The sequence below is a fragment of the Symphodus melops genome, assembly GCF_947650265.1.
Source record: "Symphodus melops genome assembly, chromosome: 13".
In the NCBI taxonomy this organism is placed as follows: domain Eukaryota; kingdom Metazoa; phylum Chordata; class Actinopteri; order Labriformes; family Labridae; genus Symphodus; species Symphodus melops.
The window spans coordinates 16,762,109-16,781,792 of NC_136703.1; the positions used below are offsets into that span (position 1 = coordinate 16,762,109).

The following is a 19,684-nucleotide window of genomic DNA, read 5'->3' on the forward strand; positions in this document are numbered from 1 at the left end:
TCAAACACGACGAGAGTCATCAAGTGGTCCTGACTGTTAATCAGATTAACAGGTGCGTTAGCGTGTCAATCAATGGGCGTGCTTTCAAGTCACCTAAGAACGCCAATAAATAGTTTGTGATCCGGTGCATTGAGTGTTTGGAGTTGATTTGGTGTTATTTTAGACATTAAGCCACATTTTTTCTTTAATGTTCTCCAGACATGAGTTCAGCAAAGCCTTGCATTGGCTGCAAAATTGGGTTAATTTCAAAAGCTCAAAATCGTTATGAGGGGATTTTGTACACGATCGATAAAGTGAACTCAACAGTGGTCCTTGCTAAAGGTGAGTAATGAAGGCATTTGCTTGACAGATTGCATCAAAATTAAAACAATGATGTCTCTTCAGCAAACCTTTTTCTTTTTCAACTAGTCAGGTGTTTGGGAACTGAGGGACGACCCACTGACAGGCCAACACCAGCTAAAGATGACCTCTATGAATACATCACTTTCCGTGGAAGTGATATTAAAGATATCACACTGTGTGAACCTCCAAGAACTCACTATGGCCTTCCCCCAGATCCTGCAATAGTACAGGTAGGCAATACAAGAATAGCATGGTTTAAATAAACATGAAGTTTGATATTTATATCTACATTATGTCTTTGGATTGTTCAGTCATCCTTTGCAGGGTCTTCTGGAGTCTACCCATCTCGGGGATCATTTAGTCCTGCAAGGATGCCAGCCTACAACCAGCTAGCTGCCAACTCTCTTCTTAATCAGCAGTATGCTGCAGCTCTTGGCCTTGGTACACCAATTAATGCAGAGTTACTCATATGAACAGACCTTTAACCGACTTAGTTTTTCTAATCCGTTTATTAATTTATTATTTAACTGCATTTATAGGACCTATACTTCCAGGTTTACATGTCCGAAAGGGCCCCATGGTGGAAAAGGCTGTTCAAACCCTCCATGTGGACAGAGCTAGGCAAAGGAGAGCTTTGACTACATCCTATGAACAGGAGCAGCATTGGGAAAGGAGGCCCCCAAGGACCAGATACGAGAGTCCCCAGACCAGAAGGGGCACTGGAGCCATCAGTAAGTAAAGATGGTTTTAGTGATTAGAAGCGAAAATAAAAATAAATTGTAATTATAAGCGATTCATTTTTAATTAAAGGGAGGACAGATCCAGGTTTGCCAAATGCTCTGCACGAGTCTTGTCAGTGGAATAATGAAAACAGGCCACCACCTAGAAGGAGACAAGGTAAGTGTTGGACACACGTTTGTTCAATGAAAAATAATTTTGTTGCTGGAAGTTAAGTATATGGTTGACAGTAGATGCTTTTGTTCGGGATTTATAAAGTAAAAAATATTTTATAATCTCAGGACCCCGGAGACGCAGGAACCGCAGTAGAGGCCAACTGATGGTGACTGATGTTCCATCTGCTACCCTGAAGTTTGACGAAGACTTTGATTTTGATTCCTCAAATGCTCAGTTTTTGAAGGAGCAGCTTGAGAAGGAGGACAAGAGGCATGGAAAGGGTTGGAGTTACCATAAATACACCAACATATTCTCATCTTTCTGACACATTTTTTTATTTATTTTTTTTAAGTGCCATTTCATTTAATGACTCTCTCTTGAGGGTAAGTTCTGAAGAAGTTGTTGGCATTGCTTAGCCTTTGCAAGAAAATGCTATTCCAGTATCAGAATTTGATCAGTTTATTGGACTGTTTCATGCTCATCTTGTTTCACATGTGCAGAGATTTGTTTTGCATGTTGGCACTGATGTAAACAGTTAATAAGTCTGTTTAAATGGGTCAAATTACAATTAAAAAATTGTTCCTTAGTAAGTTAGTTCAATATCTAACTCAAGATTTAGGCTGCAATTAAATTGAACATTAGTTTGAAATATGTTAATTTATCTTCCTTTAAGCTATTCCTCTACATGTTTTGCAAACTTAAGAAAATCTGTACATGTTTCTACCTGCAGATCCAGATCATGAAGTGAAGGAGAACGAAAAGGAGGAATTGCACTTGACTGCAGAGGATCATTTTGGACCAAAATACTACTATGACAAAGCAAAGTCTTTCTTCGACAACATCTCATCTGACAAGAAGTTCAGGTAAACTAGTAACCTGTTTTGATTCTCAATGTTGCACACGTTTGTAGCATTACAGGCTTGTGCCCTCTTTTTGTGCTTCAGACTGACATGGGCAGAGGAGCGGAAGCGCAATTTGGAGACATTCGGGGTCCCTGGACGGTTTCTGAGGGGCCAGGGTTTCAGAGGTGGATACAGTGGACGTAGAGGATGGGGAGCTTCTCAGTCTTACAGAACTGCAGGTAGATGGCTGTGAAGGTTTCAGTTTGCAATAATGGCACTAAAACAAGCTTGTCTTCAACTTATTTCCCTTTGTGTATGATAATCATCCTATAAGCTCTGTCACTGAAAAAGAAGGGTTTTTTCTTTTCTTTTTTTTTTTTTTCTTTTTTTTTTTCCCCCTCCATGAGGAGTTATACTGCAACTATTTTTATTTGCCCTCATCAATTGGCTACTGTTTGAATATAAACTGCATGGCATGCAAGATGGTCCAATTTGATGACAATAGTTTTTTCCTCCCGAAGAATATTTGCCAGATTTGTTTCTTTTTGAAGGGAATATTTAAGTTTGTTTTTGGTTAATGTTATAGGCCTACATATGTGGCTTTGCCTCTTGGGAATTCCACGGCTTGATTTGTACTTTTATTTCATGAACTGGTGCTGTATACTATAGACATTGTCAAAATTGAATGAACTAACTTTAAGTGTATTTGAAAACTCAAAACTTGTGCCTTGCTTGATTCTGTCATATTGAAGCAACAAGTGAGAATAATATTAATAAACTAAAATTGCTGATGAACTTGTCTAATGCTGTGTATTTTTTTTCAATATATATATTTTTTGTCACTGTACAAGTACAACAAAATACTGTTAGAGCAATCATGTAGATTCCATAAATATACTAATTTACTCATACATAGTTGGATTAGTGTGTGAGGTGAGTTTTTAAAAATGGGTGTTGGTATTCATACATATTCATGTTCCTGGGTTATATCGTTTTGTATTTGTGCTTCATGGGTACTAAGCTCCCTTGTCTATAGGGAACAGGTGACCGAACTGTAGACAATATCAAAATAAGCACTTTTAAAAATATATATATATTATTAAAGGCTTGTTCTCAAAAAGCCTACAGATAGCAGGTGCATTATGATGTTGTAATAAAGGAGACTTGGTAAAATAATGTTGCAATCAAATCTCTATGATGGTCTTTACAAGACGTTTTGCAGCCACACTTCACAATTGCTTCAACGATCAGCCTGCACAATGTGGACTGATTGGGTCTTGTGAATCAAAGAATGGCCCGTCTAGAGATGGAAAGTGGTAGGCTACTTACTGTCCGGGTCATACCAATAACAGAGGGAGCGGGGGTTTTCATCTAAAGTGAATTAATTCAGTGGTCATTAATTGCATGGAGATACTAAATAATCCTTTTATATATAATGCAGGTTTATATACAATTTATAGAAATCGGTTTCTTTATTAAAATGTCCTCAGTTTATGACGGAGAGATGACACGTCCTCCCCCCTCTCACGTCTCTGTAATGGACATTCTGTATTGCCAAATAGAGCAATAGAGGGCTGCGCTCATGATTATAAATATTAGAATAAAAGAAGCGCCTTAATTTTCCCATATGACAAAATGTCGCTGGCATTCTCATCGGCTCGCCCCAGGAGTAAAGGGGAGGTGACACAGCAAACCATTCAAAAGGTAAGCATGTCAACATTTCACGGTGGTAGAAATAAAACATTGTTGTCTGGATGGGATATGAGGTCCACCTCTAGTGCAATATCAAAGTATATTATAGCCTGTCGTGGATATCAGAAGAAATGGCAACTTGTATTGTAACGCTACAGTCAATTGCAGGTGCGAATCAAACAAAGCCATTACGGTAATTAGGTCTTAGGGCGGTTGGCTGGTTATTATTACACGCTGCTTGTTTACTGAATAAAAATAAATGTATTTAAAAACATTGGCCCGAGGTTTTGACAATTTGTGTCCAAGAAATTTGAACACCATTGCTGTGTACGGGGCAATTGTGAAAAAAAAAACAAAAAAAAAAACGGGTAACCTGCTTTTGATTACAAAATCATGCCAAAAGCAGAAGTTTAGTGTTAAAACATGGATGAGGGAAACATTCAGCGCTATATACTTTTCAAAAGCTGCTGCATGAATTCATCCTAGACTGAAACGATCGTTTCAGATCGCCTTAAAAACGCACTGAGACAGGGATTTTAAACAATAACCTGAATAGAAACTGAGAAACCGCTGCTGCTTTATTGGGCTCCTTTATGGGAGAAAAAAAGTGACCCAGATAAAAATGCTGTCAGGCTGGCTGAAGTTCTGAGAATCCAGGGCAGCATCAATTCAATGTTTTTATAAACTGTGTAATTCACCATGCACTGTGTCTCAGCCAGACATGCACACACTACAGTCCTAAAGTTGTGATGATGTTTCCCAAAGATGCTGGATGAAAACCACCATTTAATACAATGTATAATGGACTACCAAAGCAAAGGAAAGACAGCTGAATGCACACAGTAAGTGTCCTTTTTTATTCTATGTAAATGGGTCATTCAGCTAAGTGTAATGCTTAATGATGCTATATGTTTTATTTCCCCTCTTTTAACAGGTATCAGCAGGTCCTACACAGAAATCTTGTTTACTTGGCCACAATAGCAGATTCGAATCAGAACATGCAGTCACTACTACCTGCTGTAAGTCTTTCTTTCATTTGAATTCGAATTGTTGTACATCCTCTCATGACAGCGTTAAGAAGTTTGTTTTAGACTATTTTATGTATAGACCAAACAGAAATTAGGAAAGCTGACAAAATATATGTTTAATTGACATCAAATCATGTTCATTCTAGCCTCCATCAGCCAATATGTCGATAGGTCCTGGAGTGATGGGGCAGAGCGGGGGACATGCTCCAAGCAACCTCAATGACAGCATGGCACCAGGGCTTCCTCCCACATCAGTGATGCAGAGCCAAATAAACAATGGTATGAGCTTAACTCAAATGTGCATTTATTTTTTTCGATGAACTTCAATTTGCATTTTCTTTATTCTCTACTCAATCCAACGCTTCGTGTGCACACGTACAGCTCCATCCTGTTGTCCGTCCCCTGCCTTGAGAGCTTTCTGGAATCTGACTTGGCTGCGTGTTTGTCTACAGACACAATACCATGTCTTGTATTCTTTTTCCTTCGTTGTCGTACTGCCTGCAAGTATCTGTGGTCTTATGTCCTGTTAATGGTCCGATAATCAGATTTGTTAGCTGCTACAGCCATTTCTACTGTTTTGCTTTGCATTTGTATCACTCATAACTCAGTCATTTCTTTTACAACAAGCTTCCTGTAGAGATGAACTGAATGTGGGTCTATGATTTACATGCACCACAAAATAAATACTGGCTGCTCTGACTGTGCATGTATGTCGTCAGGCCTCAGCCATGCCCCCATGCAGCAGCAGCAGTCTGGTCAGATGCAGTCGTCTATTCCCTCAGCATCCCTCAGCAGCTACAGTAGCCAAGCTTCTGCCTCCGGCTACACCCATGCTGCACCCTCCTCCCAGGGCAGCACGATCCAAGGCCCTGGGCCAGGCTATGGCTCTTGCTCCTCTTCTTCCTCATCTTCCTCCTCTTCCCGCAGCAACCTCAACGTGCAGTCTAACCAAGGTGAGCCAGGAATAGGAGGAAGTTGTCCATTTTTTGTAAAACTTTAGAACTGAGCACACCAGTGACGCAAGTTTTGTCACTTAGAGAATAAAATGAGAGGCGATAAGTCCTCCAAGCGGTCGGCCCAAATTTCAATCCAACCTGTCTCCTTTCCTGTGCGTCATTCCCCACCTTCTCTCTCCCCACTTGCTGATTATATTCACTATTGTATCTCTTAAAAAAGGGACGAAAAGCGAAAAATGAACCTTTAAGAAAAAGCAAATGAGTGCACACCCTTGTCAATTTAAGTGAGGTAGAATCCATCGTGTAAAAAGATCATTTTAAAAGTAACTCTGAATGTGTTTATACCAAACACTCTCTCAATTTTGCTTCAAACATTTTCTCACACAGAAAGTGGCCTTCATCACACCGTTGATTCCCTCCCAGTCCAGTGTAAACCTTTTAAAGGTGCCATATTATGCCCTTTTTGGGCTTCATATATCTAATATATGTGTCTACTAAAGTACGTTTACAATTGCTAATGTTCAAAAAAAGTGTCTGTATTAATCTACTGCCGCTCCAGGCAGCGTCTCTCATTCAACGCTCTGAAACCCCCCCACGTGGGCCTAGTTTGATTTGATTGGTCGGCCGTTCCGCTCTATTGTAAATGGTCGGTGGTTCAGCACGGATGTATAAGCGTGCAGCATGAACTTGGTCTTGCTACAGCGAGCCAATGGGCTTAAATCAGTGATATCACACTGGCGAGATGTCACGCTGGTAAATTTCATTCAGGGGGAGCTGGGGACCGTGCATTACATGCAACCACTGCTACAGCTAACGTGAGGACGTAGGAGAAGACACGTTTCCGCAGACTTTGAATTTGTGCACATAGATGTGCGTAATCATGCACAAGACACCGTGTGGAAACACACTAAAGAGCATCTCAAACCAGAAAAAGCAGAATATGGGACCTTTAAAAAAAATCAAACATTCAGTTCATCACAGAGGTATCCTACCTCCTCCACCCTTCTTCCTGCTCCAGGTTTAACCTCTCCTAATCTTTGACCCTTGGCCCTGAAATGCAGCCCCCCTCTCCTTTGATGTCCATGCATATTGACTGTACCTTTGTTTGTGCACTAACTGCTTTCACATGCATTATTTGCATTTCTACTTAAGAGTAAAAACTCTCTTCAAGGAGATTTTTCTATAACAGCCCCCTGATTGCTTTGAACCCATGATGGCTTTACCCTGCACACAGATTGCTGTGGACGTGTTTCACATCTGTTCATTTTATCATTTCAAGGACGCACATGTATGTCATTATAAATCTGAGAATGTATTTCGTTATCTGTGCATGCCTATAATAATGTATGAGATCTCTCCCCAATAATCCTAACTCCTATTCAGTCACCATGATGCACCAACAGTCTGCCACTCCGCACTACTCCTCAGCCCAGGCGGGGGGCCAACACTATCAGGGACAACAAGCTATGGGCATGATGGGTCAGGGCAGTCAAGGGAACAGCATGATGCCTCAGAGGCCCATGGGATCCTACCGCTCCTCACAGCAAGGTAGGTGGTGAGACCTCTTCATGCTAGTTAGGTTTGGCAAAGGGCACAGTGGGTTTGTCTGTGTGTTTGAGTGAGTGCTAAACGTTATTATGGAAGTGTGAGTTGTAAGTGATTGGAACATCTTAGAATGAAATTGTCAGCAGGTTTCTGTTCATTTTGACTCGCATGTTCCAGAAAGTTGAAATATTGGTGTATGCATGCTACTGAAGTTAACGGGCGAGTGGTGTTAAAGGTCTGCGAACTGGTCTAACACAGATGCCTCCTACAGTATGACTTTAAGAAGCAGGCTTGAGATTTATCTATCTTGTCACAGTTAGTTTCTGTCCTTGTTAATCACTTCTGCAGTGTCATTGTGTGCCTAATAATAGCTTCCTGCTTGTCCTGCTATGCCTCTGAAGGGAGATGGCTGTGCACACTGTCACTCCAATGTATTAAAAAAAGAAGGGATAATGTTTCTAGGGCCACAGGCCATGGTTGTAATGACTCTGGGAAGTATATCCAGGTGAAAGCTCTGGGGAAACGCTCCTTTATAAGCTATGGTGAATGCTACTGGTTGCATGAGAAGAGTTCAGATCTGTTGTAAAGATAATGTTGAAACGTTCTCTGTATTTGGAGACTCTTGGTTCACCTGGGTTTCCTCAAAGACATCTTCATGGCTAATTGATCAACCTATCAGATAGATGTTTTCCTTTTGGGTTTTGCTCTGAGTTCATTTCAGATACAATTAGTTGGGAAAAGGAACAAGTGAAATCTGAAGTTTCTGCACACCATCAACAAGAAGAGATCCATTTTCTGTCATAAATGGCTTTCTGTTTTCTCGTCTTTTGGAATTGGTTTGAGTTGTTATTATATTAATAAATGCCCCACTTGAATTAGATTCCCCCTAAATGTTTGTTGGCTTCCTTTGAATTATAATTTTAAATGCGTGGAAAGTAGGGCTGTCAAATGCTTACATTTTTAGTTGCGATTTGCTGCTTAATTTTACTAGTTAATCGCGATTAATCGCATATTAAATCCGAAGTTTGACTATCCACTATTTCAGATTTACAAATTTAAATTGTTAGCCTTTTTACATTCATGTACTGTCTTAAGGTACTAAACTTGCTGTGTAGTCAACCCTGCTTTTATTGGGGTTGAAAACAAAATGGAAACAGCTTGAAGGACCGGTAAAAAGGTGAAATGTTTGATGTCATTATTGTAAGTGAATATTGACTTTTACATAGTTGGAAAATTGTTTTTAAAGTAAATAGCACCATTAGACCATGGAACAGTGTTGTTCTTTTCCATCACTGTGACTACAGGGACTAAATAGCATGCAAGTGGTGATTAAAAAAATGTAATTAATCCATTTTAGACTTTGATTAATTGCAATTATATAGTACATGCTGACAGTCCGATAGAACGTTCTTCTCGGTGAATGCTATTCTACAAACTATAATTCTAAACATCATTTGATTTGTCCTATAGCCATAAAAAAAAAACCTCTAAGAAAATATGTTCGTTATATAACCCTCAAAGTGTCCTGGCACAGCCAGAACTGAGCGTCAGATTGGTCCAACCAAGTGTTTAACAATCCCGGTGTCGCCTGTCTTGCAGGATCTGCACAGCAGTACATGGGACAAGACGAGTTCTACGGAGAGCAGTATGGACACACTCAAAGCTCCAGCGAGAACACAAACCAGCAATATTACCCTGATGGTAATCACATCCATAAACTACATACACACAGCTCTCAAACACACAACCCCCCATTATAGGCCATTACACTCCCTTTTAGCACTATCCCATAGGTCTGAGCCACATTTACCACAACACTGAGGCTTCAGCTCTTCCTCCCAGTCATCGTCTTTTGCCTTTATTGTGGGAGATGAAAAGTTTTGAAAAAAGCACAAAAGACTGCTATTGGTCTTAATTCTGTTTCCTCCCGGTGTGTCTGTGTCCATACTGTCCCCTTTGGTGTGCCGAAATTTCAGATTTCACAGCGTGCTATAGCAGTATGTTAAGTAGAGGGTGCAAACTTGCTCTAGGGTGTTTCTTGTGCTTTGTGCATAATGTAGAAGTTAGAAGCCTTTGAAAGTGTTGCCTGTTATTCTGTCCTTGCATAATTCTTATTTAGAGGGTTTATTTCCTGTGCAGAGGAGTTTGTGCATGTCTTGAATCGTGTTCTCTACAGGTCATGGAGAGTACTCATATCAACAGTCTTCCTACGGTGAGCAAGGCTACGACAGGTCCTTTGATGACTCATCACAGCATTACTATGAAGGAGGTAACACTTTCTACAGTAGTAATGTTATTGTCGCTCAGTTATTGTGCATTTGTTCTCTTCCTCTATCCACAGTGTTTGGCTAAATGTGTCCAACCATTTCCTACATTAGAGTGTAGTGCAGCCTCATACCATATGTTTCATACAGTGGATGATGTATACTTGCTGTCTATATGCCTCCAGGTAACTCTCAGTACAGTCAGCAGCAAGCTCAATATCAGCAGGGCTCTGGCCAGCAGCAGCCCTTCAGCCAGCAGCAGTACTCGTCTCAACAAGGCTACAGCGGGCAGCCACAGGGATACGGTCAGAACAACCCATTAAGCCTTCTGCGTTCATTGAGATTAACACAAAGAAAAGAAAAAACAACAAAAAATGTAACTGTTCCCAATGCTACAGGTTCTGGACAAAGTGGAGCCTCACAGTATTCTCAGTATCAGCAGAGTCCAAGCCAACAATACGGATCATACCGCTCCTCCCAGGGAGCTCCTGGAGCGCAGACGCAGAGACCCTATACCTACGAGCAGGTATGTCAATTATTATTAGTACCCCATATCTCTAAAACCTTTCATTTGTATTAATTCCTCATCTCAAATATTGTTTGTGGATCCAACTCTTTCAAATCCAACTGTTACTCGATTCAGTATAAACCACCATTAAAGCTGATTCATGTAGAAGTAGTTAAAAACAAGGACACTGTGTTTAATCTTTTGTCTCTCTGTAAACATTTTTACATTGCAGGGTCAGTATGGAAACTATCAGCAATAGGATACCACGTTGTTTTTACATTTGGAAGAAGTGAAAAAGGGAACGAATCAACAGTGACTGGCTCAGCTGTTGAGTAGAAGATCTGGCTGCATCATATTTATTATTCTGTCAAAAATCATCATTCAAGCTGAGAATAGATCATCTAGTCATTATGTGACGCTGTCTTGATCAGTTTTTCTTAAAACAGGGTTGTAGTGTGTAGCTGAAGGTGTGAAGCACTACTCTATGGTCCCAACAATTATTCAGGCGGCTTGTAGAGTTGAGAAATTTCTTGTAAAACTTCCAGAAACAAGGGGGGCAAAAAAAATGAAGCTGTGCAGCCTCGGCAAATTGTACCTCTGTATCCTTCTCTTTGGTGTATGCCTTTGCTTTTCATTTGCCTCTATCCTGTCTCCTGCGTGTGATTTTTATTTTGGTTTTACAAGCCTCTGTGCTGGTGCACAGTACAGGTCAGTGGATCTTCGAAGCAAAAAGGAAGGCAGGAAATATCCCTTTAAGTTGATCTAATTGACAAGGTGAAGCTCTTGCTTTAAGCACAAGCTGAGACACTGTTATAGTTCATGGTAAGAGACATTGATTTAATAAAGGTGAAATCATTGGTATTCAACCTGACTTGATCAGGGAGTTTGTCTGTGTTCGTCAAAAAGTGACGTGTTGCTGTGTGTTCTAACATTTTGTGCATTCACTCTTCTGTCTTACAGTGTTCATAGACACATCCATATTTGTTTTATGTGTATTATTATCCATGATAACCATACACCAAGGTGGTATGTTGGACATCATGTGCTCAGTAGAATCCCTTTGCACAGACGTTTTGTTATTGTGCAGAGACAGAGAGTTTATAAAAATCTCATGCCACTCACTTATAACTTTACACACATAACATCATGCCACTTTATCAGCACTTTATTTTGCAGTGACAGTGTTTGTATCGTCTGATATTTTGAATTGTAGTGTAATTCAGGCTGTTTCTAACAAATGATCCTCAAAAAGCCAAAGTATGACAGAAACAGAGCAGTATCGGGTCCTGCACCTCAACTTCACTTTTGTGCAATACACTCAGTCAGCCATGTTGGACTTTGGTCTTATTCTGAAGGCACAACTTTTAACACAGAAAGGCCAGATATATGCTAGGGTGGGTTTATTTATGTTTAACTTGTGGCAGTTTTCAACCAATACATCAAGTTTGAGGAAACTGTTTTCTTTGAAGTTGTGTATTATGGATAGGCTATGTGAAGCTTACTTGTTTATTTCCAGTAAAAACTTTAACTATCATCTTCCGTATTAGATGAAAAAAACATTGTTAGAAAACATACCTTGTGAAAAGTTTAGAAAAATGTATTGAAGGTTAATTTTTTTTTCCGATAAGTGTACATGAACAAGCAAACTTGCCTTATTCAACTTACACATATTACATTTATCTATCTATATGTCTATCTATCCTCATCTGTCTGTCTGTGTACTTTTTTCTGAGGAATATTTCATTAATTTATTAAGATAAAAGAAATAAAGGCTTAAGCATCTCTGGACCTTCATGTATCACTGTTACAGCTTGATAAGGGATAAAAGTGTTCTGTGAGAGTTCAGCTTTGCAGTATATTCAGTGTATCTTATCTCAAATGGGTAAAGTAGCACAATGGTTGCAGTCATTTTGCAGGGTTAATCAAGAATAGACGTCTCCTGGCTGTCAAACAGCTAAACAACTTTGTAACACTCAACAGTGACAATCACATGCTTTTTTATACTGCATTAACTTTGTATCTTTGTTGCATTTTATTGTGAATCTAACATGTTTGACACGTTTCCACCTCTTCTATAGCCTATAGTATGTCATCACTGATGTGGGTGCTTGGTTTTTGTATGTGATTGTGTGTATGTGAGTGGAAGATAGATGGACAGAGAGAGAGAGTAACTGATTGGGAGGTGTGTCAACCATGATAAAAATATGAATGTTACATTACCTATTGTAAGACTGCATTGCCTTTTCTGATGTCCTTTGTTACTGATTGTGATATAAAAAAATAAAATGATATTCACCTTTTCCAAGTCTGCATTTTATTTATGTACATGAAAACATAAAATAGTCCTTTCATATCTCATATGTCTTAATTCGATTATATAAAGAGAGAGCAAAGAATTTATTTAATAAAAATAATATAACAAATAAAACCAGTATTAAACCCCGGCTGCTGCTATGGGTGCAAGTTTCTCGTTAAAATTGCGTTCAAAATGTTTTAACCTTTTGTATTCCAGGGCAGAAGGGGGCGGTAGAGGACAGAGTCACTGCAGCAAAATGATAGCGTAACAACTTAAACTCGCACAAAGATTGTTCCTACCAGGGTTCCGTAGTGTGATGCACGATGTCCACAGATGGACCTATTACTTATATTGTATTCTTACAGTAGGCAGTAACTTGATAGTTTGAAACATTACTGTAGTACAACGGCTGTATATCATGGATAGATAGTGCTTTTTTGTTATTATTGTACTGAGACCAAACAGTAGAGGTGACATTGTCGCTAAAACTTCTGTCTGTTAACTCTACAATGTTAGCTTCAATGTCGACAGCGATACGTCTCTGGAGGTTTTTTCCGGACACAGGTTTATTGAACATATTGTTAGGCCAGGAGGTTAAAAGAAGCTACTCTAGATGTCCTCCAGTTTTGACAGCGTGGAGGGGTAGACCCGGCGGTACCAGAGATGTCTGCACCTCTTGTACGCTTTGTGCCAAAGTCCGAGGAAACCCGAAGAAGACGGAGATCTCTGAGAAGAAGCTGGTGAGTTATAGCTGCCTTTTATCATCTATTTTACCTGTTGAGCCTTCAGTGTAATTTGGAAATTATACACGCAACAAATATATTAAAGTTTCCTTTAACATATAGAAATATGTCGTCCTGCACCTGCATCAAAAAAATTTACATTTCCATATTGTACATTTTCAACGTGCATCTACAATGTATTTGTTTGAATTATATATAATTAAGGTCCACTAAAATCACGTCAAAGCCTCGTCTTAATTTATCCATCATGTTTTATTTAACTAAATCCATGGCCTATTGGAGTCTATCCCTTTTTAAACCATCACAAAACTTCCACATGTTGTGTTATATCTATCTCACTGTTGTCTTTAATAACCAGCAGTGTTTGTTAATGCCTTTCTTATTACTGTTTCATGGTTTGGCCCATAGACCCGTCACTTTAAAGACCATCGCTGTGTGAAGCTGGTGGCTGGCTCGGGTGGGAAAGGAGCCTGCAGCTTTCACAGTGAGCCCCGAAAGGAGTGGGGTGGACCAGATGGTGGTAATGGTGGAGATGGAGGAAGCATCATTATAAAGGGTCAGTTCAGTCCATCCATTCATTCTTTCTTTCTTTCTTTCTTTAGTGCATGGAATATGTTGCACGTTTGCCACGCAGGCATGTTTTCACATCCCATCATTGACACCATTCATCAATACTATGTGTCTCATTTGCGTGCATTCAGCTGACCGCGTCGTCAAGTCCTTGGCGAGAGTAGTCCCTGTTTACAGAGCAGAACACGGGCAATCAGGAGGCAGCAAGAACTGTTATGGCAGGAATGGAAATGCAACCTATATTTATGTGAGTGAATTTATGACGGTATGCTTAAGAACACTTTTGTAAAGTCATTAATCTGTTGCATGGCCTAACTGTGACGTTTCCCCCTTATAAAGGTACCATTAGGAACAGTGGTGAAGGAACAGGGAAAGACAGTTGTGGACCTTTCTGATAATGGCCAGGAGTATCTGGCTGTGTTTGGAGGCTCAGGGGGGAAGGGGAATCGTTTCTTTTTGTCAAATGAAAACCGTGCCCCAATGACTGCAACCCAGGGACTGGAGGGACAGGAGAGGGTCCTTCATTTGGAGCTCCATACTATGGCCCATGCAGGACTGGTGAGAAAAAGCTGTTTATAGTCAAAAATATATCATTGTCACTTGCCAATCGACCCCACAAACAGGTCTGTGTGTTTTTAAGGTTGGGTTTCCTAACGCTGGGAAATCGTCATTGTTGAGAGCCATCTCCAATGCCAGGCCGGCTGTTGCTGCTTACCCTTTTACAACACTCAACCCACATGTAGGGATTGTCACATACAGGGATCACGAGCAAGTTGCAGGTATCAGATTTTAGAAAAAGAACTCCTAAATATTATTTCAACTTCATTGTAAAGTGGCATTACTCTTAATATTTCTTTTGACCCCCCCACCCCCAAGTTTATCATGTTTGTTTCACTTTTACCTTTCTATATGTAGTTGCTGACATCCCAGGCATCATCAGGGGAGCCCATTTAAATCGAGGCCTTGGAATCTCTTTCCTGCGTCATATAGAGCGCTGTCGTTGTCTCCTGTTTGTCCTGGACATGTCTTCTCCTGAGCCCTGGACCCAGCTCCAGCACCTGCGTTTTGAACTCGACCAGTATGAAGCTGGTCTCTCCAAGCGGCCTCAGGCCATCGTAGCCAACAAAATGGACCTACCTGAGGCCCAGGATAAGCTGAGGACTCTAAAGGAACTTTTTAGCCAGCGGGTCATCCCTGTGTCAGCACTGACAGGACAGAACACAGAGGAGCTCATCCTCCACCTCAGAGAGCTGTATGATGGCTACCTCCAAGAGGAAGGTAGTGGTGAAGGCAAAGCCACCAGATAATGGAGAAATCTTTTTCCTCTTATTGACTTTTAAATACAGTAATATATACATTTATACTGGATGATAAAGAATGTATTTAAAGTTTGTATTAAATAAAAAAAAGATACTTTTTAATTTTTGTCTGCTGTTATAAATGTTGGGTAGAGTATTCTTATTTACCACATTAAGACAAATAAAATGTTTAAAAAATGAATAGTATTGAAAGCATGTTAAGACTCCACTTGTGGAAGAAAAAAAAAAGTCCAGTGAAGGAATATTTGTGCATAAAGATGCATAGGAAGTGTTCGAAAAACGTTGAAGATTAATTTAAGAAACCCCTCTCCTGCTGAGCTTGGTACTGAGTTATTGCTTAAAGACAAACCAATTTCTAATAGCTTACATTAATATTTTTAATTAAAATAAATGAATCCTTGTGGAGAACAAATGGCGACATAAGTACGTTTTGTAAACTTCACTCAGTCTCAGCTCAGACAACAAATTGTGCTCATTTGAGTGACTGAACAGATGCCCGCATCTGAACATTTAATGCAGCAGGCTGGAAACAAACAAAAAAAACCCTGCAGGCGAACTGTTGTGCTTGTGCTTTGGTTTTCATTCCAGAGGGGAGGTTTGTTTTGTTTGAGGCTGAAAAACAACATGCCCTTTGACCCCATGGCAGCAACTTGCTGCCCAGCCATACATTTCTATTCATGGTTTCAAACGTGTATTTTTATTTTATTTATTTATTTTTAACCAGCAGCCCCTTGGTGATGTGTTTTGTTGGTGGAAAGACTACTGTAGTGTGTTAAAGTACTTTGTATGAAAAGATGAGTGAATTAGATAATGAGGTAATTGCGCTAACATTGTTGTATGCATTAATAATGCAGCCAGTTACAAGAGAGATTAAATGAGGAAAACAGCTGGAAATGTATTCTGGGTAATATAATTATTAAACACCTGAAAGATGAAAAAAATCATATGTAAAAGTAGTTCAAAGAGACACACTTAAAGAAAACGTTTTAATTTAGTTTACAGAAAGGAAGATAATGAATAAGAAAGTTCAAGAATAAATGGTCTGAACCAATCTACAATTTAAAGGAAGTAAAAAGTTCAGTGGGAACCAGTCACTGTAGTGGTCACTCAGTCTCCTCCCCTCAGGCTGACAGTGCCTTTATCGAGGCTGCTGTGTTGCATATGTTCAATCAGTGAACCTTACATGAATGATGTAAGTTTGCTCCATTGATGTTATGACAACTGCTTTAGTTAAAAACCTTCAAACTTGGCATGGAATGTGATCAAATGTGTACTTGAAGGAGGTGGGGAGCTTTAATGTTTTGTCGTTGGATTTTTTTTTTTGTGTTATGTGGCATATGGTAGAAAAATCTGCTCCCTGCCTCTCTCCACAGCTCAGCAGGTGAAAGGAATGGATGTACAGAGTGAGGAATGGGCCAGAATCCTGTGGGACTACCTTTGTCTACATCAACGTCTGGAAAAAGTATGAACTGTCACGTTAAGAATTAATTTTGTTTTTATTTTTATTTTTTAAAACAATTTGCCAGATAGCACAATATATTCCATGAAGAAAAATTGTAAAATCAAGTCACTTGTTCTTTTTATTTACCAGTTTATAGCTGCTGTTGGCCACATGGGGGCATACACTTTAAGAAGAAAAAAACGTCACGACGTCATGGCGTCACAAAATTTAAAATAAAACGCAAGATACACTAGCGACGTTATCATGACATTTTAGGGCCTTTTAGAGCAAGACACGAATGTAAGTCATTGACCTTTAAAGTCAGGGTTTTTATTATCTCTTCAGGAAATTATACCTGCATTTTTAGCTTGCTTGTTGGTTAACTTTTATTGACGGTCAATGAGCCAGCTAGCTGCTAGCCTTGGCTGGGTTAATCTCATGGAGTGTAAATATTTATCTGAGTTTAATTACTAAATGCCAATTCTGATAACAGTAGAGGGTTGAACATTGGCTGCCTAAAATATTTAAAAACAAGATAAAGTAGCTTAAACTTTGTAAAGTTAAATCTACTTCGGTTGTAAATGTAGTCAATATAAGCTCAGTTACAAGTTTTACAGTCATGTTAAATACTAATTAGTAAACGTTATATCATTGTGTCATTTACATCTTCAAAAATGAAATAACTTCTTATTGATAGTTACATTCTTGTTCTCAGAGTGATGTGATAATAGGTCTGGGTTGTCATGACCTTCGGGTTGCTGAAAAGTTAGCGGCCCTCTTTTTGGAAGGATGGGCTCCCCTGCTGCTCTTCACTGGCTACCTGGGCAAGCAGACTGCAGGTATGTATACTATTTACAGTTGATATACTTGATTAATCCCAGAGGTGAAATTCTGGTTTACACACTGTTGTTTAGAGCCACACTTCTCACACACATAAGCCTGAATGGAGTGCAACAGGGTGGTGTGGGGTTCGGTGCCTTGCTCAAGAAAATCTTGCCGGTGCTTGGGAAGTGACCTGGCACCTCTTCAGCTACTAGCGACTTGAACTGGCGACCCTCTGGTTCCCAACCCTTTGTTTATTTTGTAAGCAAGCAGCTTAATCAAATGCATACCATAAAATGTATAGTCTGAACACAACGGTGAAATGCAAGTAATCAGCGCAGAACACGTATTGTTCAAAAATACATGTTTTTATATTTTAATGTATGTGATAATGTCTTCATTATTAAATGCCATGTTTTAATCGTTAATCATTCAACTATTCAATCTTAAGGTTAAATGTACCTAATTTTATTTGATCCCTTGAATAAGATTAAACTTTTTGATTCCCTTAGCAGAGATATCTGTTCTTACTTTTTTCATGCACACAGGAAACAATCACGTCTTATATAAGTGTTGGGCATTTTATATTTTAAATAGGTGTGTGGACCAGACCAGAGGCTGAGGTTTTTCTGGATGTAGCTCTGCGGATGGGGGTTCCCAGGATGAACATCTTGTTGGAGACTGAAGCCACAAACACTGGAGAGAATATCCGCTTTTCTCATCGAGTCCTCAAAGAGAGGAACATCCCAGGTGGGAGTTCACGAGCTATGCTTGTTAATAAGTGTGAAATATTTTTTTTATAACCCAGGGAACAGCAGAATATATACACTTGGTTTAATCTGAACTGTTTCCCTCAATTTGTGTTCTAATTATCTCAACTAAAACAAAACACATGTTTTCATCTTTTCATTTGTCATGTTTGTTGTTCTTCACACCTACTCGGCAGTCTCCAGTGTAATCCTGGTGCAGCAGCCCTTCATGGAACGACGGGTATATGCCACCTTCCTCCGTCAGTGGCCTGGCCAGGGAGAGCTCATAAATGCCATTGTGACTTCACCCCAGTTAAGCATCTTTGAATACCCTCATCCAACTGTGGGCACAGCCTGTCTCTCATCTGTTACATGCTGGGTACGGTCTATCACTTATTCTTTAATGCCATGTGTGGGTATAAGTGAAATGAGTTGCTGTAGATTTTTCTTTTTTCTGTTTCGTGATTGTGCTCCTTTAACAAAGGAAATCTATGGCTGTGTATTCCAGGTGTGGTGGACAGAATTAGGGACTATCCTAGTAAAGGCTTCCAGGTGGAACAGCAGATCTCTACAAGTGTCCTGTCGGCATACAACTGGTTTCTCCATGCTGGTTACTGCCCCAAGTAAACAACACACACTGTATTTAGTGGTGTTATGACTGCAGGTATCAATTACATTTTTCCTGGTGATTTCCCCAGAAGGTTTAATGCAGTTATGTTTGTCTTATCACACTTTTTCCAGTCTAACGTCACAGCAAGTGAAGTACAATCATTCAAAATACATGGCTTGACATATTCACAAGACCCCTTCAAAAAACATTCCACTTTGCAGTAGTTCATGATCTTTATGTTAATAAGGTAGGAGTTGTTTCCAATTTCAAGACTTAAAAATGCACACATACAATCTTAAAACGACTAACGTGTGTAGATCACGGACACTGCAGATTACCAGAATCACTGTATAACCACAAGGAGTCAGTGTTCCATTGGAAGTGGACCACATAGGTCAGGGGTGTCAAACTCCAGTCCTGGAGGGCCGGCTTCCTCAGACTGTTAGATGTCTCCCTGCTCGGACGCAGCTGAATCCAATGAGTGACTCGTTATCAGGTTTCTGCAGAGCTTGATGACAACACATTGGTTTAAAGCAGGTGTGTTAGAGCAGGGAGACATCTAAAAGTCTGAGGAAGCCGGCCCTTGAGGACTGGAGTTTGACACCTGTGACATAGGTTAACTATTATTGACGCCACTGATCCCAGGAAATCATCAGGAGCAGACAATCTCGAACCATTCTTCTTGGAGCTTCTATCTCTTACTGAGCTGTTACTCATTTTATTTTTTATTCTTTCCAACTCGTCTTCTTCGGGTATACTACCTACAATCTGGAGACTGCTCAGGGGACTCCTTTTATATAAAGGAAGAAACAACAGTTACCCGAAGACCCAATATCCAAACAATCTTGCCCGTCAAAAATCTTGGAATCACTAGTAAACAAACAACTCAAAACATTTGTTTCAAATGATTCCCTCCTCAGCCCTCATCAGTCTGGTGTGAAGGTGACCACCTCTCACATTAGTCCCTATTGTTGTTGTTCCTTACATGGACAAGAAGAGGCATTATGCTGCCATTTGTTTTGACTTGAGCTTTTCTTAAGGTTAATAATTATCTTCTCATTTA

General features: G+C 39.8%; 4 protein-coding genes across 9 annotated transcripts in view; all 4 read left to right on the top strand.

The window, feature by feature from the left end:
• The first annotated feature begins 95 nt into the window (after nucleotides 1-95).
• On the top strand, nucleotides 96-2,873 carry lsm14b (LSM family member 14B). Of its 3 annotated transcripts, none has more exons than XM_079360181.1 (8): nucleotides 96-321; nucleotides 409-572; nucleotides 654-783; nucleotides 882-1,073; nucleotides 1,153-1,239; nucleotides 1,362-1,517; nucleotides 1,967-2,099; nucleotides 2,181-2,873. In XM_079360181.1, the coding sequence occupies exons 1-8, from the start codon at nucleotides 201-203 to the stop codon at nucleotides 2,329-2,331; spliced, it is 1,134 nt and encodes a 377-aa protein (XP_079216307.1). In that variant the 5' UTR covers nucleotides 96-200; the 3' UTR covers nucleotides 2,332-2,873. The 3 variants fall into 3 exon arrangements, with proteins under 3 accessions (XP_079216307.1, XP_079216308.1, XP_079216309.1); XM_079360182.1 differs by having other exon boundaries at nucleotides 1,973-2,099; XM_079360183.1 differs by having other exon boundaries at nucleotides 897-1,073.
• A 772-nt stretch (nucleotides 2,874-3,645) lies between these two features.
• On the top strand, nucleotides 3,646-12,362 carry LOC306833965 (calcium-responsive transactivator-like). 3 transcript variants are annotated; one of them, XM_079359635.1, is made up of 11 exons: nucleotides 3,646-3,782; nucleotides 4,536-4,612; nucleotides 4,705-4,789; nucleotides 4,945-5,077; nucleotides 5,518-5,751; nucleotides 7,138-7,302; nucleotides 8,899-9,000; nucleotides 9,476-9,568; nucleotides 9,749-9,868; nucleotides 9,962-10,089; nucleotides 10,304-12,362. In XM_079359635.1, the coding sequence occupies exons 1-11, from the start codon at nucleotides 3,714-3,716 to the stop codon at nucleotides 10,328-10,330; spliced, it is 1,233 nt and encodes a 410-aa protein (XP_079215761.1). In that variant the 5' UTR covers nucleotides 3,646-3,713; the 3' UTR covers nucleotides 10,331-12,362. The 3 variants fall into 3 exon arrangements, with proteins under 3 accessions (XP_079215761.1, XP_079215762.1, XP_079215763.1); XM_079359636.1 differs by lacking the exon at nucleotides 8,899-9,000; XM_079359637.1 differs by lacking the exon at nucleotides 5,518-5,751.
• A 251-nt stretch (nucleotides 12,363-12,613) lies between these two features.
• On the top strand, nucleotides 12,614-15,422 carry mtg2 (mitochondrial ribosome-associated GTPase 2). Its single transcript, XM_079360179.1, has 6 exons — nucleotides 12,614-13,107; nucleotides 13,519-13,666; nucleotides 13,812-13,927; nucleotides 14,020-14,238; nucleotides 14,321-14,459; nucleotides 14,596-15,422. The coding sequence occupies exons 1-6, from the start codon at nucleotides 12,877-12,879 to the stop codon at nucleotides 14,985-14,987; spliced, it is 1,245 nt and encodes a 414-aa protein (XP_079216305.1). The 5' UTR covers nucleotides 12,614-12,876; the 3' UTR covers nucleotides 14,988-15,422.
• A 246-nt stretch (nucleotides 15,423-15,668) lies between these two features.
• LOC306834328 (uncharacterized protein) overlaps nucleotides 15,669-19,684 on the top strand; it is a 79,792-nt gene continuing 75,776 nt past the window's right edge. The window contains exons 1-6 of one of the 2 annotated variants that reach the window (XM_079360175.1): nucleotides 15,669-16,282; nucleotides 16,373-16,461; nucleotides 17,156-17,279; nucleotides 17,860-18,012; nucleotides 18,209-18,390; nucleotides 18,520-18,634. In XM_079360175.1, coding sequence (XP_079216301.1) covers nucleotides 16,390-16,461; nucleotides 17,156-17,279; nucleotides 17,860-18,012; nucleotides 18,209-18,390; nucleotides 18,520-18,634 — 646 coding nt within the window. In that variant the 5' untranslated portion in view covers nucleotides 15,669-16,282; nucleotides 16,373-16,389. Of the gene's footprint in view, nucleotides 16,283-16,372; nucleotides 16,462-16,653; nucleotides 16,741-17,155; nucleotides 17,280-17,859; nucleotides 18,013-18,208; nucleotides 18,391-18,519; nucleotides 18,635-19,684 lie in introns of those variants that run through there. The other variant, XM_079360176.1, reaches the window with a different exon arrangement.

What these genes read in the sequence shown, in the direction of transcription:
- lsm14b (XM_079360181.1), top strand. Translation starts at nt 201, where the DNA reads ATGAGTTCAGCAAAGCCTTGCATTGGCTGCAAAATTGGGTTAATTTCA. An exon ending in AACAGTGGTCCTTGCTAAAG is followed by an intron (nt 322 to 408) that starts GTGAGTAATGAA and finishes TTTTTCAACTAG; the next exon opens with TCAGGTGTTTGGGAACTGAG. An exon ending in CAGATCCTGCAATAGTACAG is followed by an intron (nt 573 to 653) that starts GTAGGCAATACA and finishes TGGATTGTTCAG; the next exon opens with TCATCCTTTGCAGGGTCTTC.
- LOC306833965 (XM_079359635.1), top strand. Translation starts at nt 3,714, where the DNA reads ATGTCGCTGGCATTCTCATCGGCTCGCCCCAGGAGTAAAGGGGAGGTG. An exon ending in TGCAGTCACTACTACCTGCT is followed by an intron (nt 4,790 to 4,944) that starts GTAAGTCTTTCT and finishes TGTTCATTCTAG; the next exon opens with CCTCCATCAGCCAATATGTC. An exon ending in CGGGCAGCCACAGGGATACG is followed by an intron (nt 9,869 to 9,961) that starts GTCAGAACAACC and finishes CCAATGCTACAG; the next exon opens with GTTCTGGACAAAGTGGAGCC.
- mtg2 (XM_079360179.1), top strand. Translation starts at nt 12,877, where the DNA reads ATGTTAGCTTCAATGTCGACAGCGATACGTCTCTGGAGGTTTTTTCCG. An exon ending in AGATCTCTGAGAAGAAGCTG is followed by an intron (nt 13,108 to 13,518) that starts GTGAGTTATAGC and finishes TTTGGCCCATAG; the next exon opens with ACCCGTCACTTTAAAGACCA. An exon ending in AGGAAGCATCATTATAAAGG is followed by an intron (nt 13,667 to 13,811) that starts GTCAGTTCAGTC and finishes GCGTGCATTCAG; the next exon opens with CTGACCGCGTCGTCAAGTCC.